This window comes from Centroberyx affinis, unplaced genomic scaffold (assembly GCF_046629955.1).
Source record: "Centroberyx affinis isolate AG114_WGS23_722 - 3 ecotype Tasmania unplaced genomic scaffold, CSIRO-AGI_Caff_v1 ptg000364l_1, whole genome shotgun sequence".
Classification (NCBI taxonomy): domain Eukaryota; kingdom Metazoa; phylum Chordata; class Actinopteri; order Beryciformes; family Berycidae; genus Centroberyx; species Centroberyx affinis.
In genome coordinates, this window is record NW_027279035.1 from 124,271 (window position 1) to 143,625 (window position 19,355).

The 19,355-nt window shown below is 41.9% G+C and overlaps 3 protein-coding genes across 6 annotated transcripts; 1 reads left to right on the forward strand and 2 right to left on the reverse strand.

Moving 5' to 3' along the window:
• Positions 1-498: 498 nt before the first annotated feature.
• On the reverse strand, positions 499-7,200 carry bcl7a (BAF chromatin remodeling complex subunit BCL7A). Of its 2 annotated transcripts, none has more exons than XM_071515683.1 (6): positions 7,049-7,200; positions 5,570-5,651; positions 5,217-5,313; positions 3,878-4,027; positions 3,252-3,355; positions 499-2,671 (listed from the first exon to the last, which is right to left on the reverse strand). In XM_071515683.1, exons 1-6 carry the CDS (start codon positions 7,138-7,140, stop codon positions 2,597-2,599), a joined length of 600 nt encoding a protein of 199 aa, XP_071371784.1. In that variant the 5' UTR covers positions 7,141-7,200; the 3' UTR covers positions 499-2,596. The 2 variants fall into 2 exon arrangements, with proteins under 2 accessions (XP_071371784.1, XP_071371783.1); XM_071515682.1 differs by lacking the exon at positions 7,049-7,200 and adding an exon at positions 6,889-6,980.
• A 2,444-nt stretch (positions 7,201-9,644) lies between these two features.
• eif2b1 (eukaryotic translation initiation factor 2B, subunit 1 alpha) lies at positions 9,645-14,850 on the forward strand. Of its 3 annotated transcripts, none has more exons than XM_071515668.1 (9): positions 9,645-9,657; positions 12,574-12,675; positions 12,817-12,953; positions 13,613-13,729; positions 13,886-13,998; positions 14,090-14,158; positions 14,255-14,330; positions 14,422-14,547; positions 14,653-14,850. In XM_071515668.1, the coding sequence occupies exons 1-9, from the start codon at positions 9,645-9,647 to the stop codon at positions 14,806-14,808; spliced, it is 909 nt and encodes a 302-aa protein (XP_071371769.1). In that variant the 3' UTR covers positions 14,809-14,850. The 3 variants fall into 3 exon arrangements, with proteins under 3 accessions (XP_071371769.1, XP_071371768.1, XP_071371767.1); XM_071515667.1 differs by lacking the exon at positions 9,645-9,657 and adding an exon at positions 12,154-12,481; XM_071515666.1 differs by lacking the exon at positions 9,645-9,657 and adding an exon at positions 12,154-12,481 and having other exon boundaries at positions 14,422-14,850.
• A 2-nt stretch (positions 14,851-14,852) lies between these two features.
• ddx55 (DEAD (Asp-Glu-Ala-Asp) box polypeptide 55) lies at positions 14,853-18,683 on the reverse strand. The gene is made up of 14 exons (XM_071515665.1): positions 18,543-18,683; positions 18,382-18,432; positions 18,028-18,114; positions 17,822-17,913; positions 17,496-17,558; positions 17,186-17,335; positions 16,888-17,062; positions 16,691-16,773; positions 16,474-16,605; positions 16,277-16,369; positions 16,010-16,124; positions 15,715-15,883; positions 15,310-15,602; positions 14,853-15,216 (listed from the first exon to the last, which is right to left on the reverse strand). The coding sequence occupies exons 1-14, from the start codon at positions 18,648-18,650 to the stop codon at positions 15,031-15,033; spliced, it is 1,797 nt and encodes a 598-aa protein (XP_071371766.1). The 5' UTR covers positions 18,651-18,683; the 3' UTR covers positions 14,853-15,030.
• Between the last annotated feature and the right edge of the window lie 672 nt (positions 18,684-19,355).

Consider the following 19,355-nt stretch of genomic DNA (forward strand, 5'->3'; position numbering starts at 1 on the left):
GTTGTCTTTGCACTTTTTTCCTGTCAGCCTTTCATTTTACTGCGATACTATTTAACTAGAAGCACAAAGTAGGCCTTTGCCTTCTACCCACAGGGCAATGCAGGCAGATCTACTGCCTCTCAAACAGCATTAAAGCCCACTTATTATCTCACAGGACAATACAGATTAGCGGTGGCACTGCTCATGACTGTTTCATCCCCAGATCCATTACCCCCGACAGGCTCAGGCAGCAGAAAGAGCCTGCTCCATTTTTCATGAGCTCTCAGTTGTCCTACATCGGCAGACGTAACACTGGGAAACGAGTGCTGTTAAATAACCTGCAGAAGAACATGAGAGGTTCCTCTTTGAGGCTTGTACTGAAGATCAACACCAGCTCCCTTCCAATTGTCTGATGCTCAGATCAGTCCACCAACATACACAGAAAAAGGTAAAAGTTTTGTGACTTTTATTAAGAAAACAAAACCATTGGACATGATAAAAACCAAGCACTACTGATGGAATAAATAAGTCAAACCAAACCATAAATCTGTACAAGATCTAAAGTGAAACAACATGGTCCCAAGAAAAACAACATATCTCACAGCTCTTTTTTTACACACAGTTATGAGCAAACTATAAGCAATCGGCTCGATCAGGTGAAAGCTACAACATAAGTGAGATTTTTTTTTTAACTGAGTGTACATAATGCTGTTTATAACTGTTAATGTCAATACATAGCATTTTAAGTACCAGCGCTGCTGGACTGGGAATGAGGTATATGCTAATCCATCCTCTAAACTGAGACAATTTTTTTTTTCTTTTCTTTTCTCTCCATCCATGTGACTGCTGATTTGCTGAGATCATCTGATCAAGTAATTCATTAAGTACTCATATCTAGCCCCTGTTATATGAAGTCCTTGGTTTACTGTGATTCAATTGATTTCATTCAATATTCACCAGTAAATAGTAATTACTGCAACTAAATCTTACATGTGTGAGGTTCTACATTAGAGGTCATAGGTCTGAATCCTTATTATTAAGTTCAAGTAAATCGCACATTGATGTCGATGACAAATCTGCACAAAACCAAGAGCTTGATGCCAGACGTGTATGGATTCAGCCAATAGACAGCACCTTGAAGGAGGATTAGAACCAATGCTCGAGCTAAAAGACTGGACCCTCTATTGTGAGCTACACAAAACTTTGTAGGTCATAGGTAAGTAGTGATACACAGAACATTTACAGAGATGAGAAGTGACAAAAATGTACGTCATGACGGCGGACCAGACAGGAAACCAGTACCAGCACTGGTCTGTTTCGACTTCAGAGGAAAAACACAGCCAGAAAACAACAGAGCGTCACCTCAAGTGGAAACAGACCAGTAACCAGGGTGTAGAGAGAAACCGCTGAAATTCTCAAGATGAATTCGGACTTATGAGGTTTTGCAGATGTTGAATTTACAGGAGACAATATTACTTTTGGGTAGTGTTTAAATTCCAGTCTCCAATTGTTTGCAACTAAAAATCAAACTGAAACTTTTGTGGTTGAATATAAATATTGAAAAAAAACTCATTAGTGACAATTATAAGGCAAAACAAAACATGGCACCAAAAGTGTAATTCAAAAACTGTTTGACCTAAGTATGTTTAATCATAGCAACACAAGGCACACCTTCAGGACCTATGCTACCTATGCCTGTCTTCACTATTCATCTAAAGAGTTTATCTTGACCAGTACCGTTGTCTTCTTCCTCTACATACCAGAACTAACTCATCGAAAACAAGTGAATGGAGAACTTTCATGGATAGAGAAAAAAAGACACATCCACTACAGCAGCAAATCTATCTGTGATCGATTGTGATATACCATAACAGTGCATTGACCCTCCTGAGAAAAAAACCCTAAACATTTCCTAAACAAATATAGAACATTAGTCTAACAGGAGGCGAGTTGGGAGGATTGAAGTGATGTGGTCTTTAGGTGGAGGTTTCCCGTAGCCACTGATCTAGGACCAGGTTAGCCTCTGCGTGTCCTGAGCTAAACCGATGGGAGTAAAATATTTCAAACGGTCTCAGACCAGAGTCTAGGATCAACCTCATCCTACGCTCGCTGATGTGGACATCAGCGTCAAATCCCCAGTGTTATTCTTTTTAAGTCACAGATGCAGGTCAGTGTTTCTCTTCTGGCCTGGCCTGGGCTGGGCTGGCAGCGCCACCCCCTGGTCATGGAGGGGGATTGCAGCCTGGGTTCAGAGCTTCTCTTGGCATTAGTGAGAGAGAGTGTGGAGAAGTGTGAGGAAGCACGGAGGGGATTAGCGAATAGAGGTAATATCCATTCTCCCTCTGTGGCAGAGGAGTGTTAGGGCAAATGTGGTAAGGTGGGGGGGGGGGGGGGTCGGCGGTTAGGAGAGGAAGAGAGAAGATGTCCGTTCTCCCTTTGGTATTAACAAGTGGGGCAGGGGGGTGGGGGTGGGGTGGGGTGGGTTGGCTAAGGAGGAAAAAGAGGAAAGGGATGAGAACCGGTGAGTCCATTACCCCCAAATTATCTAGGGTTAATGGAGGGAGGTATAGAGGGAGGAAGAGAGGATGAAGGAGAGAAATGACTCAGCCCAGAACATTTAACTCTCCTCAAAGTCCTGAGATGAGGACTCCTGTTTGCTTTTCTTGCTGGGTGGGGCCTCCTCCTCCAGGTCCTGCCAGGTAAAACGAAAAGAGAGGGTCAGAATCGCTTTGTACAACAAGTACAATGAATATACAGGAGGCAGTCCCTGTGGTTTGGGTGCAGAGACACATCGACATCTTGCACAGTGAAACAGTACATTGTGGCACACATGGTTCAACAGTGGTCTCCACCACTGCTGGACAAGGACAGCAGGACCTCACCTACAGTGCAAACCAGACAAGACAATAGACAGTCCATCTATGTCACTCTACAAATATCCAAACATTGACTATGTGCATTCAGGCAGCACACAATATGGTTGCAACAGTCATTCTTCTACATTCTCTAATTGTGTTAACTTCTTGTAAATTAAATAATGGTGAGGTTTAACAATTCATCAATTTGCTGGGGACCCTAGTGGTCCCCCAAACCCCATGTTGAGAACCACTGGTTTAGGGAATAAGTTAGCAATAACTTTGATCTAGAGCAACACAAGATCTGCATTCTGTGGCCATTTTACCATTAACCATCACTACTACATGGGCTACCAGACTGATCCCTACCAGACTGATCCCTAGGCTTTGAAGACAGATGTGCACAGATGTCCATACCTGAGTGGCTTTGCTGTCTGAGGAGTCCTTCTCCCCTGAGGACAGGCTGTCTCTCTTGGCACTTTGTGCTCTCTCTGAGGTCTCTGAAGAAGGGGTGGTCTTACCTGAGGAACACAGCACACGGCACCAGATTCAGAGGGGACCAAACTATCTACAGATAACTCCTAACTTTGAGGTAGTTTTTCATCAGTGAAGAACAAGAAACAGCCATTTTAGACACATTAGTGCCGCTGTGTGGTCGCACAGAGTAACTGCACTCTGATGAAATCTCTGAAAAAGGGACGGAGATGTGAACAAAACTATATAAGCCAGGGGAGATATACTACTTTTATACGTTTATATGAGACGTCAATTCTGTCCAATCAATGTGAGAGAAGAAGACCGATCAGGAAAGACGGAGAGTAAAGTGGACACAGTAAAAAAGACAAATTGAGAGCGAGAGAGAGAGAGAGAGTATGAGAGGGAGACAGAGAAACCCAACGGAGGGGTGACAGTTAAAGTCCCGAGGGAATAACATGACCACAGCTGCACTGTGTCTGTGCCCCGCTGTATGTATGTTTAACTACAGCATTTGAGATTGTATGCTTGTTTATGAGTGTGTGTGTGTGTGTGTGCACATGTCTCACCCCTCTTGCTGTCCGGGCTCTGGTCACTCTTGGTCTCGCTGTTGTCGCGGTGGGACACGGCGGCGGGCTCCGGGGCGGGGCTGGTGCTACAACTGTTTTCCTGTTTCACCGGGGACGAGTCGGCGATGGAGCTCTGGTTGCTGTTGTCATCTAGCATGGACAGAAAGTGAAAGACGAGTGATTTGAGTTTGTGTTTCGATTACGACATTGTATACAATCGCACTGCTCATAGAAATTATCCCATGGTTTACAGGAAGAGGATTAGGGCCACACATGAAAGATTTATTTGAGTTCTGAGTTTGAAGTCAGAATTCTGAGATTAAAGTCAGAATTCTGGTTAAAAAAACATCAATCTCAGAATTCTGACTTTTTTCTCAACATTCTGACTTTAATCTCAGAATTCAGACTTTAAACTCAGAAGTCAAATAAAGTTTTCAAATGTGGCCCTAATCCTCTTCTGTATATGGTCATCTCAAAAGGAAAGTGCTCATAGCAAATAGATGCAAAGCTTTTTTTTTTTTTTTTTTAAAGAGTTTTGGATTCTAACACTATAATCAATAGGCGGTCTTTATATAGAAAATGACCACATTCAGCAAAAATATGCATAAAAATGCTCAGCAACAATGGGTATAACTGACTCAAGATGAAACACCCACCAAGCTGTCAAAGCAGCCTATTTCTGATTGAACAACACAATACATTAAAATAATGGGCAGTGTAACAAAAAGGAAAACAAGAAATTGTTCAGACATGAGGTCTGATTATAGTTAGTAAAGCAAAAGAGATACGATGAAAGAAAAAACTAAACATGTTTTGCATATGGTACCACTAGCTCTGTTAGTACTACAATATGCAATGTATTCTAAGAGCTGACAAAAAGAATAAGTCCTCTAATATCTGTATTTAAGATATTTCCATATTTGTAGGTCTTCCATGGATACCCTGAATTAGAGCTGAAAGATACTGACAAAAAAATCTAATTGTGAGTATTTGACAGAATATTGCAATTGTGATTTAAACAGCGATTCATTAATGTATGACAAGTTTTTCTTGTCATAATTTTTTAGAACTATGAAATTGTTTAAAGAAAAGTGATTTTGTCAAAAAACAACAACATTTGAGTATGATGAAAAGTTTTGATTCATGGACCAAAGATTACCTGCAGCTCTAAAACACTTTGTTAAACTCTCTCTTAAGCAATTAACTGCAGCCTCTGCGATTTGGAAATTGCAGAAGCTCATATTGCAATTTTGATTTTTTTTTTTTCTTCAATTAATTGTTCAGCTCTACCCTAAACAACCCCTCTAGCTGTAGGTGTGTGTGTGAGGGTCACACCCACCATGCATGTCCATCATCCCTGGGGAAGAGCTGTTCTCTGGAGTGGTCACCTCTGAGCCGTACTTCTCATCTTTGCCCTTCTTCTTGTTCTTGTTCTTCTAAAACAAACGAGAGGAAGCAACAGTGTTCAAGCACAACACAAGAGCGTGAGGATATCAAGAAAACAGTTCCGCTAAAATCCAATTCAAATGCAAAAGAGTGACATGAACACACACATGCAAAAACAATCAGTGTATGTATTCATTTTCTACATCGTCAGCATAAAGTATCTGTTCAAGACATTTGGGTTTATATATATAACTACTTGTGCAACATGTGTGGGTCCAACACATCATGACAGTAAGCTGGACTTACATCATCTGATTTGGGCTCTGTCACCGGCACCCACTTGTAGATGCGAAGGGATGTGTCTCCCACAGTCACCCATTTCTTCTCCCTGTATAGAGAGACACCCAGCTGTACTCAACTGACTCAAAACAAGAGCTAAAGGCAATAACACAAACTGCTCCCTTGTGAAAAAGAACTACTGTAATCCTAAAATACATTTTAAATGGATATTATATAACTACAACAGCAAAACTACTAAGTCCCTGTAGGAATATTATAGTGATACCATAGGAGTTAAAAAAAAGTTCAATAAGGTTATTATAAACTCACTATTGAATATCACAGCAACACTTTAAATCTCTATAGGTATATTATAGAGACAACAGCAGAACAATAAGGTGACTATAAACTCACTATTGAGCCCCGTAGGCACACTAGAAATCACTGGAGGAATATTACAATATTAAATACCATGAGAGATTAAAATAATAATCATAAATGATGACAGGGTCACGGTAAAGTCACTTTTTAGTACCACAGACACACAGTGAGTCCCTACATCAATGTACATATATATTATTTTTTCGTTACTCATAAGAGAACAAAACAATAATAAAAAAAAAAAGCAACCAAAAAGATATATAAAATTTTACGTCATCTAAATGCCCCAAAGCATGCACGAGACTTCACCTAAAACACCTGAGGCAAAGTAGTTTTCAGAACTGAAGACCACAACTTCTACTACTAGCACACTGATTTGGACCCGGGGAGGTCTGATTAACCCACCAGATAAAACATATCACATTTATATATTTATATATCCATCCTTCAATTACACCGCCGCGTGGGCTTATACAACTGCTATCCGCGGTCATGTCTCCTCTGGAAATGAGATTCCTCGTGCTATAAGTTGATAAAACCGGCTGTTTTATCCGCTAAACGTTAAGACTGACTCATTGCGTGTTCAGCCATGCACTACAGTAGCCTACTTCCCTCTCCCAACCCCCACCGTGCCTTAGTCTCTATCAGACCTAAAGGGCGACTCAAAGCGCTTAATTTAAAACTCCAGACGGACTAAACTACTCCGACTCAAGAGCGCCGTCGTCAAATTGTTTCCAAGTCGGAGTTATTGGACGTTTTGACTCGTCCTGCTGCCTTCAAACAGCCGCCGGAGACACAAGCACAACAGCGGTTAGGAGAAAGCAATGGCTTCATGTGACTGCAACGAAATGGCTTCTGGGTTCAACCCTAGCTGTTAAAATCTGCGGAAAAAAAGGACACAGGTTGTGTGTTTAGTGGCACCCGGACTACAGGATGTTGCATCGCACTAGTGCGCCCCGGTGCACCTGAGTTGCAAGTACATCTGCTGTAAATCCCGTTCAAAAATTGCCCTTTCTTTCAATTTCATCCCGTATTCCTTCTCGCTCCTTCCCTCTCCTCCCCCAACAAGCAAGGCTTTCTCGTGTTAGATAACGAAAGGGTGTTTTTGCCTCTCTTTTCTCTTACCATTTTCGTACTTTCTCAATAGCGGCCATAACCCTCTTGATGTCATCTTTTGCCCTGCTCCGGGTCTCAGCTCGGACCGACCTGCCCGACATTGCCGCGGTGGGTATAATATTTTTAAAGCTCGCCGGCAGTTCAGACACAATGCAAACAGTAGAGCGCACAGAGGAGCCACTGCGCCTGCGCAGACCGGAGAGCGCGGAGGGGAGGGGTGTTGGGGAGCCTGCAGCTGCACTATGGAGAGAGATCTGTCTCCCTGCTGTGTGGTGGGAGAACAAAGAGCCTGCAAAAAGCCTGGATATGCACTCATCCAGTAAAAAGTTTTGCTTGCAACTTCAGCGCCTGCACGCTGTAACAGCTTTTTAACTCAGCTTTATCTGCACAATAGGATTCACCCGCCTTTTCAGCATAGATCTTAAAGAGGTAAAGTCATAGCATATGATAATAATGTGATACTTTATTAATCCCTTTATGGAATTTCTCTTTTTACAGTGATGTAGTGGTAAATATAACGGAGGCTAAGCTATTACCTCCAGTTGGTGATCATCATGGGGCAACCACCAATGAACAAAAGTCAATTATATTTTCAGAAAACACTCATTTATACTTTCATATATATATATATATATAATTTTTTTTACATGAAATAACATATCCTTCTATAACTCCCATTAGTTTGATACTGCTTAGTGTCTACATGTGTGGGAGATAATAATAGTGGCAATGAAATCTCTCATTAGAATAGTCAATCTTACATTCTCATTGGGATCATTTGTGGTGAAATTAAATAATTCCTCATTTTACTGAGAATCAAGGACCCCTGGAGGCCTCTGGATCTCACTTTGAGAACCACTGAGTCACAGAACAGCACCTCTGGAGCTAGTGGGGGCTCAATATTAAAGTAAAAATTGGTAATGAACATATCAAAGGAGAGGGTGGAGAATTGACAAAATTATATAAAAAAAAGTCACTGAATTCAACTGATATGAAATTTAGAGAATCAAAGTGGTTTGATTTTCAGTGGGATCAAAATGAAGATATCTATAAATAAGACGGAGGTTCATGGGTGAGATCAAGAGGAAAGTGGATGGAGAAAGGAGTGACAATGCAAAGTCATTTTTAGTTAAGAAAAAAGAAGAAAGTGCTGATTGATGTATCTATCAGTCCTGCTATCCCCAGGCCCACGTTAACAGTCAGATGAGGATTGTTTATTGTTCTGGGATCCTGGAAACAAGTGTTAACAACAGACTGCAGTGACAAATGCCTCAAATAATACAAATACAAAACATATAGTCCACTGGTCCCATACACATTGTAGGTGGGTTGTCAGGACTTGAGTAGCCCACAGTCCACTGCGCTGGCACCCAAATAGACACTCTACCCCACTCCCTGTCAGGAGTCAGGACTAGCCTCATTGTAGTTACACCCATATAGGATCAGCGTTAGCCCTGCACTAGCTCATCCAAATGAAGTTTCTTCTTTTTCCATTTGCCAATACACAGGATGTGATGTATCTATTCCTCGCGGGTAGATATGTTAACAGCTAAAAAATCAATGAGCACACCTTTGTTTCCAGAGATGAACTGATCTTAACAAGTGCACCATTTTAGCAATTATATCCATGTCTTTCCCATCATAAATCAGTATTTTAAAACAATTTCCAGTTTATTTTTTGAATGCTGCCCTTTGGGAAACGTTTCATTCACTCCTATCTGACTCTAGCAGTTAAAGTAAAATGGAAAAAGTCAGTGTAAAGGATGCCAAAGTGTTGATACAAATTTCTGAAAGAGTAGCAGATAAAGCTGTGGCTGGTTTAGAAGTGAGCAGGTCGACCTGCAGATAGTTTGAGAACATAGTCTGTTAGAGAACTCTGCTGTGAGCAAATGAGTCTCACTTATTCGGAGTAGATTGATATTAAAATCACCCAAATGAATGTTCTCACCTCAAAAATCAAACCTTAATTTGATTTTTTTTCTTGATGATATTTTAACAACTTATGAATTAGTTGTACACTAATACTTGTCATGTCCAGTGAGCACTTTGGGATGAGAATTACATAGGCTATGAAAATCAATTGAGCCAATTACAATTATTTAAGCGTTATCTAAGCGTTATTTATCCTTATTTGCAGAAGATGTTTTGTTGTTCTCAGAATTCTGACTTTAAAGTCAGAACTCAAATAAATTTTTCACATGTGGCCCTAATCCTCTTCCGTACTTTCCCCACCTCTAAAGTATTGGGACAGATTAAATAGTATCATTGCACACTTTACCTGGACAGACAAACGCCCCAGGGTGAAACTCATTCATTTACAGAAAGAAAAAGGATGGCGGGTGGCTTCTAACCCATGGATCGACATTGAGTCTTGTGGCTTCTGTTCCACTGGACCAAGTGGTATTCCCAAAACTCTCTATTCAACGGTGCAGATCAAGACACGGACCAATTATAAGTCGTGCTTTTCTTGTATGGCAAGAGATGGAGAAAGTCTATAATTTTAGACACAAATGGCACGCAAGCACTTATTTTATAACAATACACTACAGTACTGTTCACATCACTGCAATGGTACAAGGCTGTTATACAAACCTTGGGTGATGTAATGGATGAAAAAGGCCTACGTATACCTTTCAAGAAAAGTATAACATCTCACCTACATCCTTTTTCATGTATTTCCAGTTATAGTCAGCTATGCGGGCAATATACAACCTACCAGCCATCCACTCATGGAACTGATAAAAAAAGGTTTTAAAAGGTAGTATATTGTTCATTTATGATTCTCTCCATAGCTGCTCACTCTCACACCCCCCTAGCTATCAGAAGAATACGGAACAAATGCATTGATTATGGTGGCTCTTCAATAAATTGGGATAGAGTATGGAAGAATATTACTCTTTCATCACAGAACCTGAATAATCAAATTATAAGCTTTAACTTTATGCATTTATCTGATGACAAATAAAAGACATTTGATGAAAATATCCCTATCTCCATATTACATTTATGCATATGGTTTTTGGAGTGCCGAAAGGTTAAAGCTTTCTGGGAAAAGGTCTCTCAAAACGTGTCCACTATAATATAATAGGAGCAGAATTGGACTGTTCGCCACTTTTCATGATGATGACTCATGTCTGACACTTAACTCAGAGGTGGCTTTTAGGGCTCACTGCTGTAAGATGGCTACCTTCTAATTCATTATCAACCCGTCCATGGTGCCAGTCTCTAGTGGATATATTGCCCTCTGGTAGTTGCTCAAAACTCAGTAAGAAAGGATTTGACCTCTTTGGGGGATTTGATAAAAAAAGTCATGGGCTATTACATGAGATTATATTGCATAACAGTGGATGAAACGTGAGCCTGACTCCATTTCTATCTGAAAGAATCCGTTCTCCTCGTTTATGATTGTAGCCCACACGGCCTGTTAAAGGGAACATTAAATCTCCAGTTCATGACATTTATTTTGACATTTATTTTGTAGTTGCCAATGGGGAAATGAATGGGTCATATTTCTGGGATCAGCATGGTACTGGCTGTCATCACACACCTTGCTCTAAGTGAGACACATTTATAGCTTAGTTATTGTTTTTATGATTAAAATGGAGAGTAGAGACCAAGCAAAAATCCTTTAGAAATTTTAGATATTTATCCATATCCACAAAAAAAAAGCCCCACATCAGTGGAGCATTCAGGACCAATGTTCAGGACCTAAACTGATAGTTTGGTGACCTATGTCTAATAATTTATCACACTGACCAAATAGCCAATATTGTCAGTCAGTATCAGTCATCACTTTGTCCTCAGAGATTAGGCTATATCAGAGGTGTGACCAAGTCAACTCTGCTCGAGTCCCAAGTCAGTCTCAAATCTTGAGGCTCAAGTCTCAAGTCAAGTCCCAATTCTAAATGTAGATTACCAAGTCAAGTCCATGTCATTAATGTCAAGTCTCAAGTCTAAATGTAGAACAGCAAGTCAAGTCAGAACAAATCAAGAGTCCAGTATCAATTTAATATCTTAAAGAAAACTAAATATCTAGGACTTTTCAATGCAATATGGTTTTAATAGGATAAAAAATTGGTAAGAGCATCATGAGTTTGATTTCTAGAATCAGTTTCAACTTCAATAAATTCAATCATTCCATACAAATTCAGAATTTAAATTCAGTCGTCTGCTGGAACAGATTTAATCACTTTCAATCTAAGTGATTTACACAAACACAAGATCTCAAGTCAAGACTTTAGAAACCTTTTCAAGTCATCAAAGTAGGCCTACAAGTCAAAGTCGAGTCCCAAGTCACCAGAACCCAAGTCAAGTCTCAAGTCTTCTCCTCATGCATCAAGTCAAGTCTCAAGTCTTCTCCTCATGCATCAAGTCAAGTCTCAAGCAGCTAAAATTGTGACTCAAGTCTGACTCGAGTCCAGGTCATGTGACTCGAGTCTCCGTCTCTCAAATAAGGCGGGACTGGAAGTTAAGCGATATTCGTTGAAGTGACTGTTACCTCACCACAGGATGCAGTGAAACTTTAGTGAACTTTTCAAACTTTTGCATTGTCTGCACAGTGATCATGTTATTTTCTCATAAAAGTTGTACTGGTGAAGGGCTTCCTCTACAGGAGGTTTCCGTCATCAACACACTTTCAGTGCTTAAGATAATGTTAACTGTAATGTTATCTATTGTAGGTCCATAGGCTATTTAATAGTCTAAACTGCAAGCATAATAATAATAATAATAATGATAATAAGCATAAGAATAGCAACCATCTGCTGCTTTGGGAAAACCCGGGAAAACGGCAATAATGGAGATTTATTTAATGCTTATATCCATCGCTTGCTTGTGTTATTAATGCTGCCTTCAGGTTCTCCTATAAGCTCCTACCTTCCATTTTTAAAGTCCTCAATACGCCAAATGCAGGCGCTTTTGGCGTAAAATAATAACACAGTGGTCCGTGTGAAACGTATTTTTTATCGTGGCTGTTGTTTTATTCTATAAATCGCGTGGTGCAGAGCTACTTTTCACATTGTAAACTCGATATTTCCGACAGCACCAGAAGACGCCACTACCCATGCCAAAAAAACGTCATCAATCCGCGACACGTCAACCCGCAGCTCCACCTTTGCAGGATGAGCTAACGCGTTGTAACATCATAGTGTGAGCAAAACTTTGTAGACAGTGCTTGACGTGCTTTGTTGTTGTTGTAACATTAAACACTTTGAGGAGTTTGGCTAAAAATCTTTATTTTAAACGCGACAGTTTAGTTTGAATCTTGTAGTTTGTTTTATTTGAACGAAGGCTTCAGTCCGGAGTACAGCCAGCTCTGGCATGTGTCAAACACTTCTAGCTGACTTAGTTCACTGAGCATCCGCCGAGTGTCGTTCACTACCGTTTGATTTAACAAGCCCAAGCCGTTTGGCCGTGCTGTGAGTCTGAAGATGAACGAAGACGGTGAGTTGTTTTGTCTCCTCTCTCCCCTAACGTTAGCTCGTTAGCATCACAAACATCACTCAGCTAACAGTGGGCCACTGTCATCCGTGTAGAGCTGGTGGAGTACTTCAGGACCCAGATGAGGAAAGACCCGGACATGGCCTCTGCTGTCGCCGCTATCCGCACTCTGCTGGAGTTCCTCAAGAGAGACAAAGGTTTGCTCACCCTGTGCTCATCTCACTATAATAAAACACATGACACATAACGGTAGGGCTCATTCATCATACCTGTGATGAATGCAGTGGTTGACTTGACTTGAAGCAGCCAGGTTGATGACTTGTACCGTCCCCCTCCAGGAGAGACGATCCTGGGCCTGAGGGAGAGCCTGACCTGGGCCACAGACTGCCTGACAGGAGTGGACTCCTCTGTGGCCGTCTCCTCGGGGGGAGAGCTCTTCCTGCGCTTCATCAGTCTCACATCACTGGAGCACCAGGTCAGTGGCATGGGACGAGTCCCTCACATGCTTTCTTGGCTTATTTTTGTGAAAGAGAAATATCACACCTACATACCAAGTATTTACATTTTGAGAAGAAGCAGACTGGAGTTTTATTTGTACAAGCTTTCCTTGGAGGCAGAAATAACCTGATTGGTTGAGTTGAACCTCAATGGGTGGAGCCAAAGATGGATAAGGGTGAGAGTGAAGCCCAGGGAAAAAAACAAGGGATAAAACAGGAGGAAGCTAATATTATGAAGCCTAGCGCCCTTGTTAATAACGGAAGAAATGCATTTTAACCATACTAAGTTATCTTACAAGTTCAAACCCTATAGCCCACAGCTATCTAGGTAAACTAGGCAGCTAGCCTGCTGACCAGATCATGAATGCCATTGTCAAATGGAAATTTCCATGTATATTTTTTGACCAGCGTTCCTTCTTTGTCAGTCAAGTTTGCCAGTTTGACCTCAAAATCTGTGGTTCTTTGGCTCTGCCCACTGAGGGTTAACCCAACCAATGAGAGTATTTCTGCCACTGAGAAACGTCTCTTCAACTGAAACTCCAAGGCCACTTTTGGAATGGGATGCTACTTACACTATAGTATACACACTACCTGCACATGTAGTTCAGGAGACTGACCTCCATATTGTCTGTCCCAGGATCTGTCGCGCTGTAAGAAAGTGATGGAGGAAAGAGGAGAACTGTTTCTAGAGAAGATCTCGCTGTCCAGGACCAAGGTGGCCAAGCTCTGTCACACCTTCATCAAAGACGGCGCTGTGAGTGACGCCATCAGTCGTTATGGGTTCATTTAACATATTGTGTTACTGTGCATTTACTGTTGTTGGTTCATGTTTGGCCAGCCCAGTGATTGTTGGTCATATTTGCTCCCATTTCCCTTATTTCCTTTTGTGTTTAATATTACTCTCTCTCAGAAAATCCTGACTCACTCCTTCTCCAGAGTAGTGCTCAGGGTGCTGGAAAAAGCTGCAGCCGAGAAGAAGCGCTTCTCTGTGTATGTCACTGAATCCCAGCCCGACGCAGCTGGGTGAGTGAATAGTGTCACTAAATTGTGTCCTAGATTTATTCTGCAGGGACACACACTCATTGAGTCTTGATTTTTTTTTCCCCCCCCCTAGGCTACAGATGGCAGAAGCCCTGAGGAACCTCAATGTTCCAGTGACAGTAGTCCTGGATGCAGCTGTGGGGTGAATATTATTTAGTATCGCCATTTTCTTGGAAAAGACGACAAGAATTGAGCTGTATTTATGCAGGACATTTTTTTGTTTTGTCACTGTCCACAGGTACGTCCTGGAGAAGGTAGACCTCGTCATTGTTGGTGCAGAGGGAGTTGTGGAGAGCGGAGGGATCATCAACAAGGTGTGCTGCAGTAAAGCGTCTGTTACTCCATTGATGTTGCTTGTGAAGATATGAGCATAAGCCTCAATGTCTACCTCTTTGCCCCGTGCAGATTGGCACATATCAGATGGCAGTGTGTTCTAAAGCTCACAACAAGCCCTTCTACGTCGTGGCGGAGAGTTTCAAGTTCGTCCGTCTCTATCCGCTCAACCAGCAGGATGTGCCAGATAAATTTAAGGTACGATGTAATTTCCAGCAGTCACGAGTATTTTCATGTCTGTGCCGGTGTTGTTTTATCCATAGCTATTCTGCTCCATCGTATTTCTTCTCCTCTCCCCCGCAGTACAAGGCGGACACCCTGAAGACTGTACAGAACCTGTCAGAGGAGCATCCCATGATTGATTATACACCTCCCTCCCTCATCACCCTCCTCTTCACTGACCTGGGAGTCCTCACCCCGTCTGCTGTCAGCGACGAACTCATCAAACTCTATTTATAACTGCTGCGCCCCACAACTCCCAAATAAAAACCATTACTGAAAAGTGAAAAAAAAACCTGTTTATTTGCCACAAATGTTAAAAGGTATAGCTTCACTCTGTGTAGACAATTATATTACAAGAAGGTTGACTGATACATTTGGTTCCTTTTCCAGATTTATCTCCAAGATCAAAGTAACTAGGCAGAATGTTCTGTCGCAGTCAGATGGACCACAGCTGTTCCATCATACAGCTTCATCACCTGAGCTGTTGCATGCTTGTGATGGTCCTTCTGTTTTGTGATTGGACTTTGGTTCACCTGTTATCTGTTTCTCAAAGTCCTCCTCACTGATTTGTCCTTTCTTTAGTTTCTTCAGGAGCCGGGTGTCCTTTAAAAGCTCCTTCATGTCTTCCTCATCCACATCGGAGCCCTGCAGACACACAAAGGTTTAAGGAGAGGCATAAGTAAACGTAGTGGTTCTATCAAAGTGTCAATAGGATTGTCGGTCACTTCATGCAAATACCTCATCAAACTTCCTCTTGGCAGCTGTCTTTTTCCTGCGGTCCTTCTTGGTCTTCTGTTTGGACCAGGCTTTATTCTTCGCGAAGTTCTTTCTGGGTGGAGCGGTCCTGTCTTTTGCTCTCAGCTCAACCAGCAACTTCTGTCTCTGTTTCTCCCGGTTCTTGTCCTTGTAGCGGATGGTGTCTGTGTCTACCACTGCCTCGGTAAACTCAGGAAATGTTTTACCCTTTAGTTCAGGCATCCTAGGCATGCGAAGGAGGGCAAAGCCACGGGCCAAGGAGGCAAAGTCCAGATCTAGACAAAGAAAGGCACCAAAAAATCTTTTAAAAAGTCATTTCTGGGGTTTAACTGTGCATAGTACAGAATTGTACACATTAGGGTTAAGACCTCAAGTAACTGTTTTCACCTTTGACTCTGAAGATAAGACTACACTCATGTTTGGCATAGGCCTGGACGTTGGAGACAAAGGCCCTCATGCCCCTGTCAAACATTGCACGGTCTGCCAGAGCCATGGCCTTCACTTTGGGCAGGACATCCACAACATCACTGACAGGGGGCATCTTCTGCAGCGGGCACTGGAGAAAGGGCACAAAAAAAACAAAGACTTGGCTCCAAGTTTTGGCAGAGAAGAGCAAGATCCTTTGATTTTAGCATTCTAGCATCCAGGTTTCAGAGATTTCAAAATAAAAAACAGAACTCACTTTCTGGTTGATGGACAAGAAAGTGACATAGGATTCCTCCATTGGCAGCAGGAAGACAAGGGCATTGCCGTGGTTACCTATACGTGCTGTACGCCCACACCGATGGACAAAGGCACTGCGAGAAAGACAGAACGCTACAGCTGAGCGAAGGGAGAACCCACAGTTCATCACTCACTCAAAATTTAAGCTCAGCACCTGCTTGACGGGCCAAGGACTGCACAAAATCCAACTAAAATTCAAGTGTTTTTCTCGATTACGCCTACTCACCTGGCACTGCTGGGAGGGTCATACTGCAGCACCCAGTTAACATCGGGGATATCAATCCCCCTGGCCATGACATCTGTACACACCAAGATCCCACTGCAACACAACACAAAGACAGAATGAAACTAAAGTTACTCAAACGGGCCAAAACAAAGATTATCTTTACATTTGAGCCAAGAAACGCACAAGCTAACTCTCACCTTTTCAGGGCCCGAAAGTCGGCGAAGATCTTGTTGCGCTTATTTTTCATCTTGCCGTGGATGCAGTGGATGGTGACGTTCTTGACGAGGGTCTCCAGAGCGCGACCATAGTACTCCACACATGCACATGTACTGAGAGCAAGACAACAGTTAAGTCATTAATGGCACACTTAAAACCGGACAACTGAATTTCAGGGCAATTAATGGCGTAACGTACCTAAAAAACACCAGATTTTTCTCATGCTTGTGTTGTCTGAGAAACGCCACGAGGTTGTTGAACTTCTCATCTGTTCTACAAATCTGAAATGACACAACCATTGAGCCAAAAAAATAACTGTGACGTGATTGTAGAGATTTATGTGAGAGGAGATTTCAGATTGGGTTGCCAGGTTGTGTGCGACGCTCTTAACTCACAGTGTAGTAGTTGCAGAGCCTGGAGGGGGTTTTCTGGGCGCCCTTCTCTTTGACGGTAATGCGTACGGGGTTCCTGAGGCCGGCTCTCACCAGCTTCTCCAGCTCCTGGGTCTGAGTGGCTGAGAACAGGCCGGTACGCCTCTGCTTCGGCAGGTAGCCCAGGATGGTATTCAGACTGGACACAGACACACAGCCTGTTAGCGGCATGGCCCACAACAAAGTAAAATACGCTAATATTTGAAGCAAATTGTCTCATAACATAGTTTAAGAATGTTCTTGTGTTTTCTTTGTGCCGTACCTGGCCTCAAAACCCATGTCTAGTAATCTGTCTGCCTCATCAAGAACCAGCACATCAAGACTCTTGACTGAGCTGGCCAAGTCCAGGCCATCTGCCTTCCTCCTGAACATGTCCTCCAGGCGGCCCGGCGTTGCAATCAAGATGTTCGCCCTGAAACGGGGAAACACAAGTTAAAGTTGTGCAGAGAAACACTCATTACTTTCTTGCGCATTTCTTTTTAAATGATCTGACTAAACACATTAACTCTGATAGTTAAAGAAAATGTCTCAGTTTAGCCGTCTTTGTGACTCACACTGAGCGCATTACATACCCATGCTCCTTAAATTTCTCCACATCCTCTATTGGGTTGCTTCCACCAATCAGTAAAATCTGCCTGAAAAAGAAACGTCACATTGAAAATTAATAATAACTTTAAAAGGTGCAACGTGTAGCATTTTACGTTGTGTAACACTGATAATAATACACAGGTGTTTAAAAATGCTACACATACTTGGATACAGTACCATCTTAAACATGGAATCACAATCTTGGAATAGCAATGGGGAAAACCACGAGGTATTCTCAAATAGTTTGACCAGCTGAAGATCTGTTGGCTCTGATCCACATTCAGACTGTCTCCACTGGCTCTCTACCTACCTGAACTGTGGAAACTTCTGAATGAACTGCTCCATCACTTCGCTGATCTGAAGGGCCAGCTCTCTGGTGGGAGTGACCACCAAGGCACCAACCTGCCAAAAGAGTGACCTTTACCTTGTACATCCTAAGCTGTTCTCCAAATTTCCACAGTGTCACATGAAAAGAACATTTTGTTTTTACAACAGTCCAATTGATAGAATCCATACCTGCATTTTCTTTAGCTTTTCTTCCCGCTTCAGAAGAATTTCTATTATAGGAATGACAAAGGCAAGTGTCTTTCCACTTCCAGTCACCTGCAACAATTAGATTTGGTAAGTTGCACACAACAGACTGATAAAAAATTGTTTTTGTGTACAACACTGTATGGTGTATGGTCTGCTATATGGTCCAGAGGAGGTAAACATATGACTGGATAAGCAACTTAATCTTGTCTGTTTTAGAATAGGATATTCCAGAGATATGAGACATTTGTTTGGGGGCAAATTCAATCTTCTTAAGCCTCTTCTCTTGGTCACAATAACTCAGAGCAAGTTTAACTGGATGACATTTTGTACACTTACCGCCTCAGCAGCCACATCTTTGTTGCTCATGAACAGCGGGATGCAAGCAGACTAGAATGGAAACATTTGATTATAATGTGTTTACTGCCTAACCCCTGCTGGGGACTGGTGAAAAGTACAGAGGAGACAAAGTAGACGTATTAGCTTGAGGATTATTTTACCTGTACTGGTGTCATGTGTGTGAATTTCAATTCATCGAGCGTTTGCAAAATATGTTCGTTGAGTTTAACAGGTAAACTCTCCCATTTCCCCTCTGTTGTATTATCCATGTTGGAAACAGACAGACGGTCCACGCTGTTCCTTCTTCCGGTACATTGATGTTTACAAACCGGGTGGAAACTGAAGCACAGCATGTGTATGGTTCCGCTCATTTATTTATTGTTTCCGTTTTTAACTTCCCTATACAATTTACAGTAACAGTAAGAATAAGTAAACAGCACGTTATGCAGCGTTTTGCCAGTGGTAAGACAATAATAAACGAGGAACATAAATTATAAATTCTGATTGCCAGGTATGAGACGTCATTACGCCAAACTCAATTAAAAAATCTGACAGTTTATGTTGCCTTGCTTATCGGCGAAGGTACATACCGGTTAGAAGATGGCTGAAAACCTTTAACGAATCAGTACTAAGCCACTCTTCAATTCGGCATGCATCAAAGACACCAAACATCATATAATACAAATAAAAATGACCACTTTAAGAATTAGGTCTCCTCTTCTCATTCTAATTCCACCCGCGTAGACAGTGAAGGGCGGCAGCAGCGAGCAGTGGGAACAACTGATAAAAGTTGATATTTTATTGAAGTATGCCGTATTTACCAGAAGACCCTAACGATTCGTATAAGGTATTTAGCCACATCTACCAGATATATTCTTTTGTTGATAAGCTAGGCAACATTAAATTGACAGGATTTTGAATGGCCTTTGGCGTCCCGGTCTCTCTACGAGAGACAGGAACGTTATCGAGGCAAA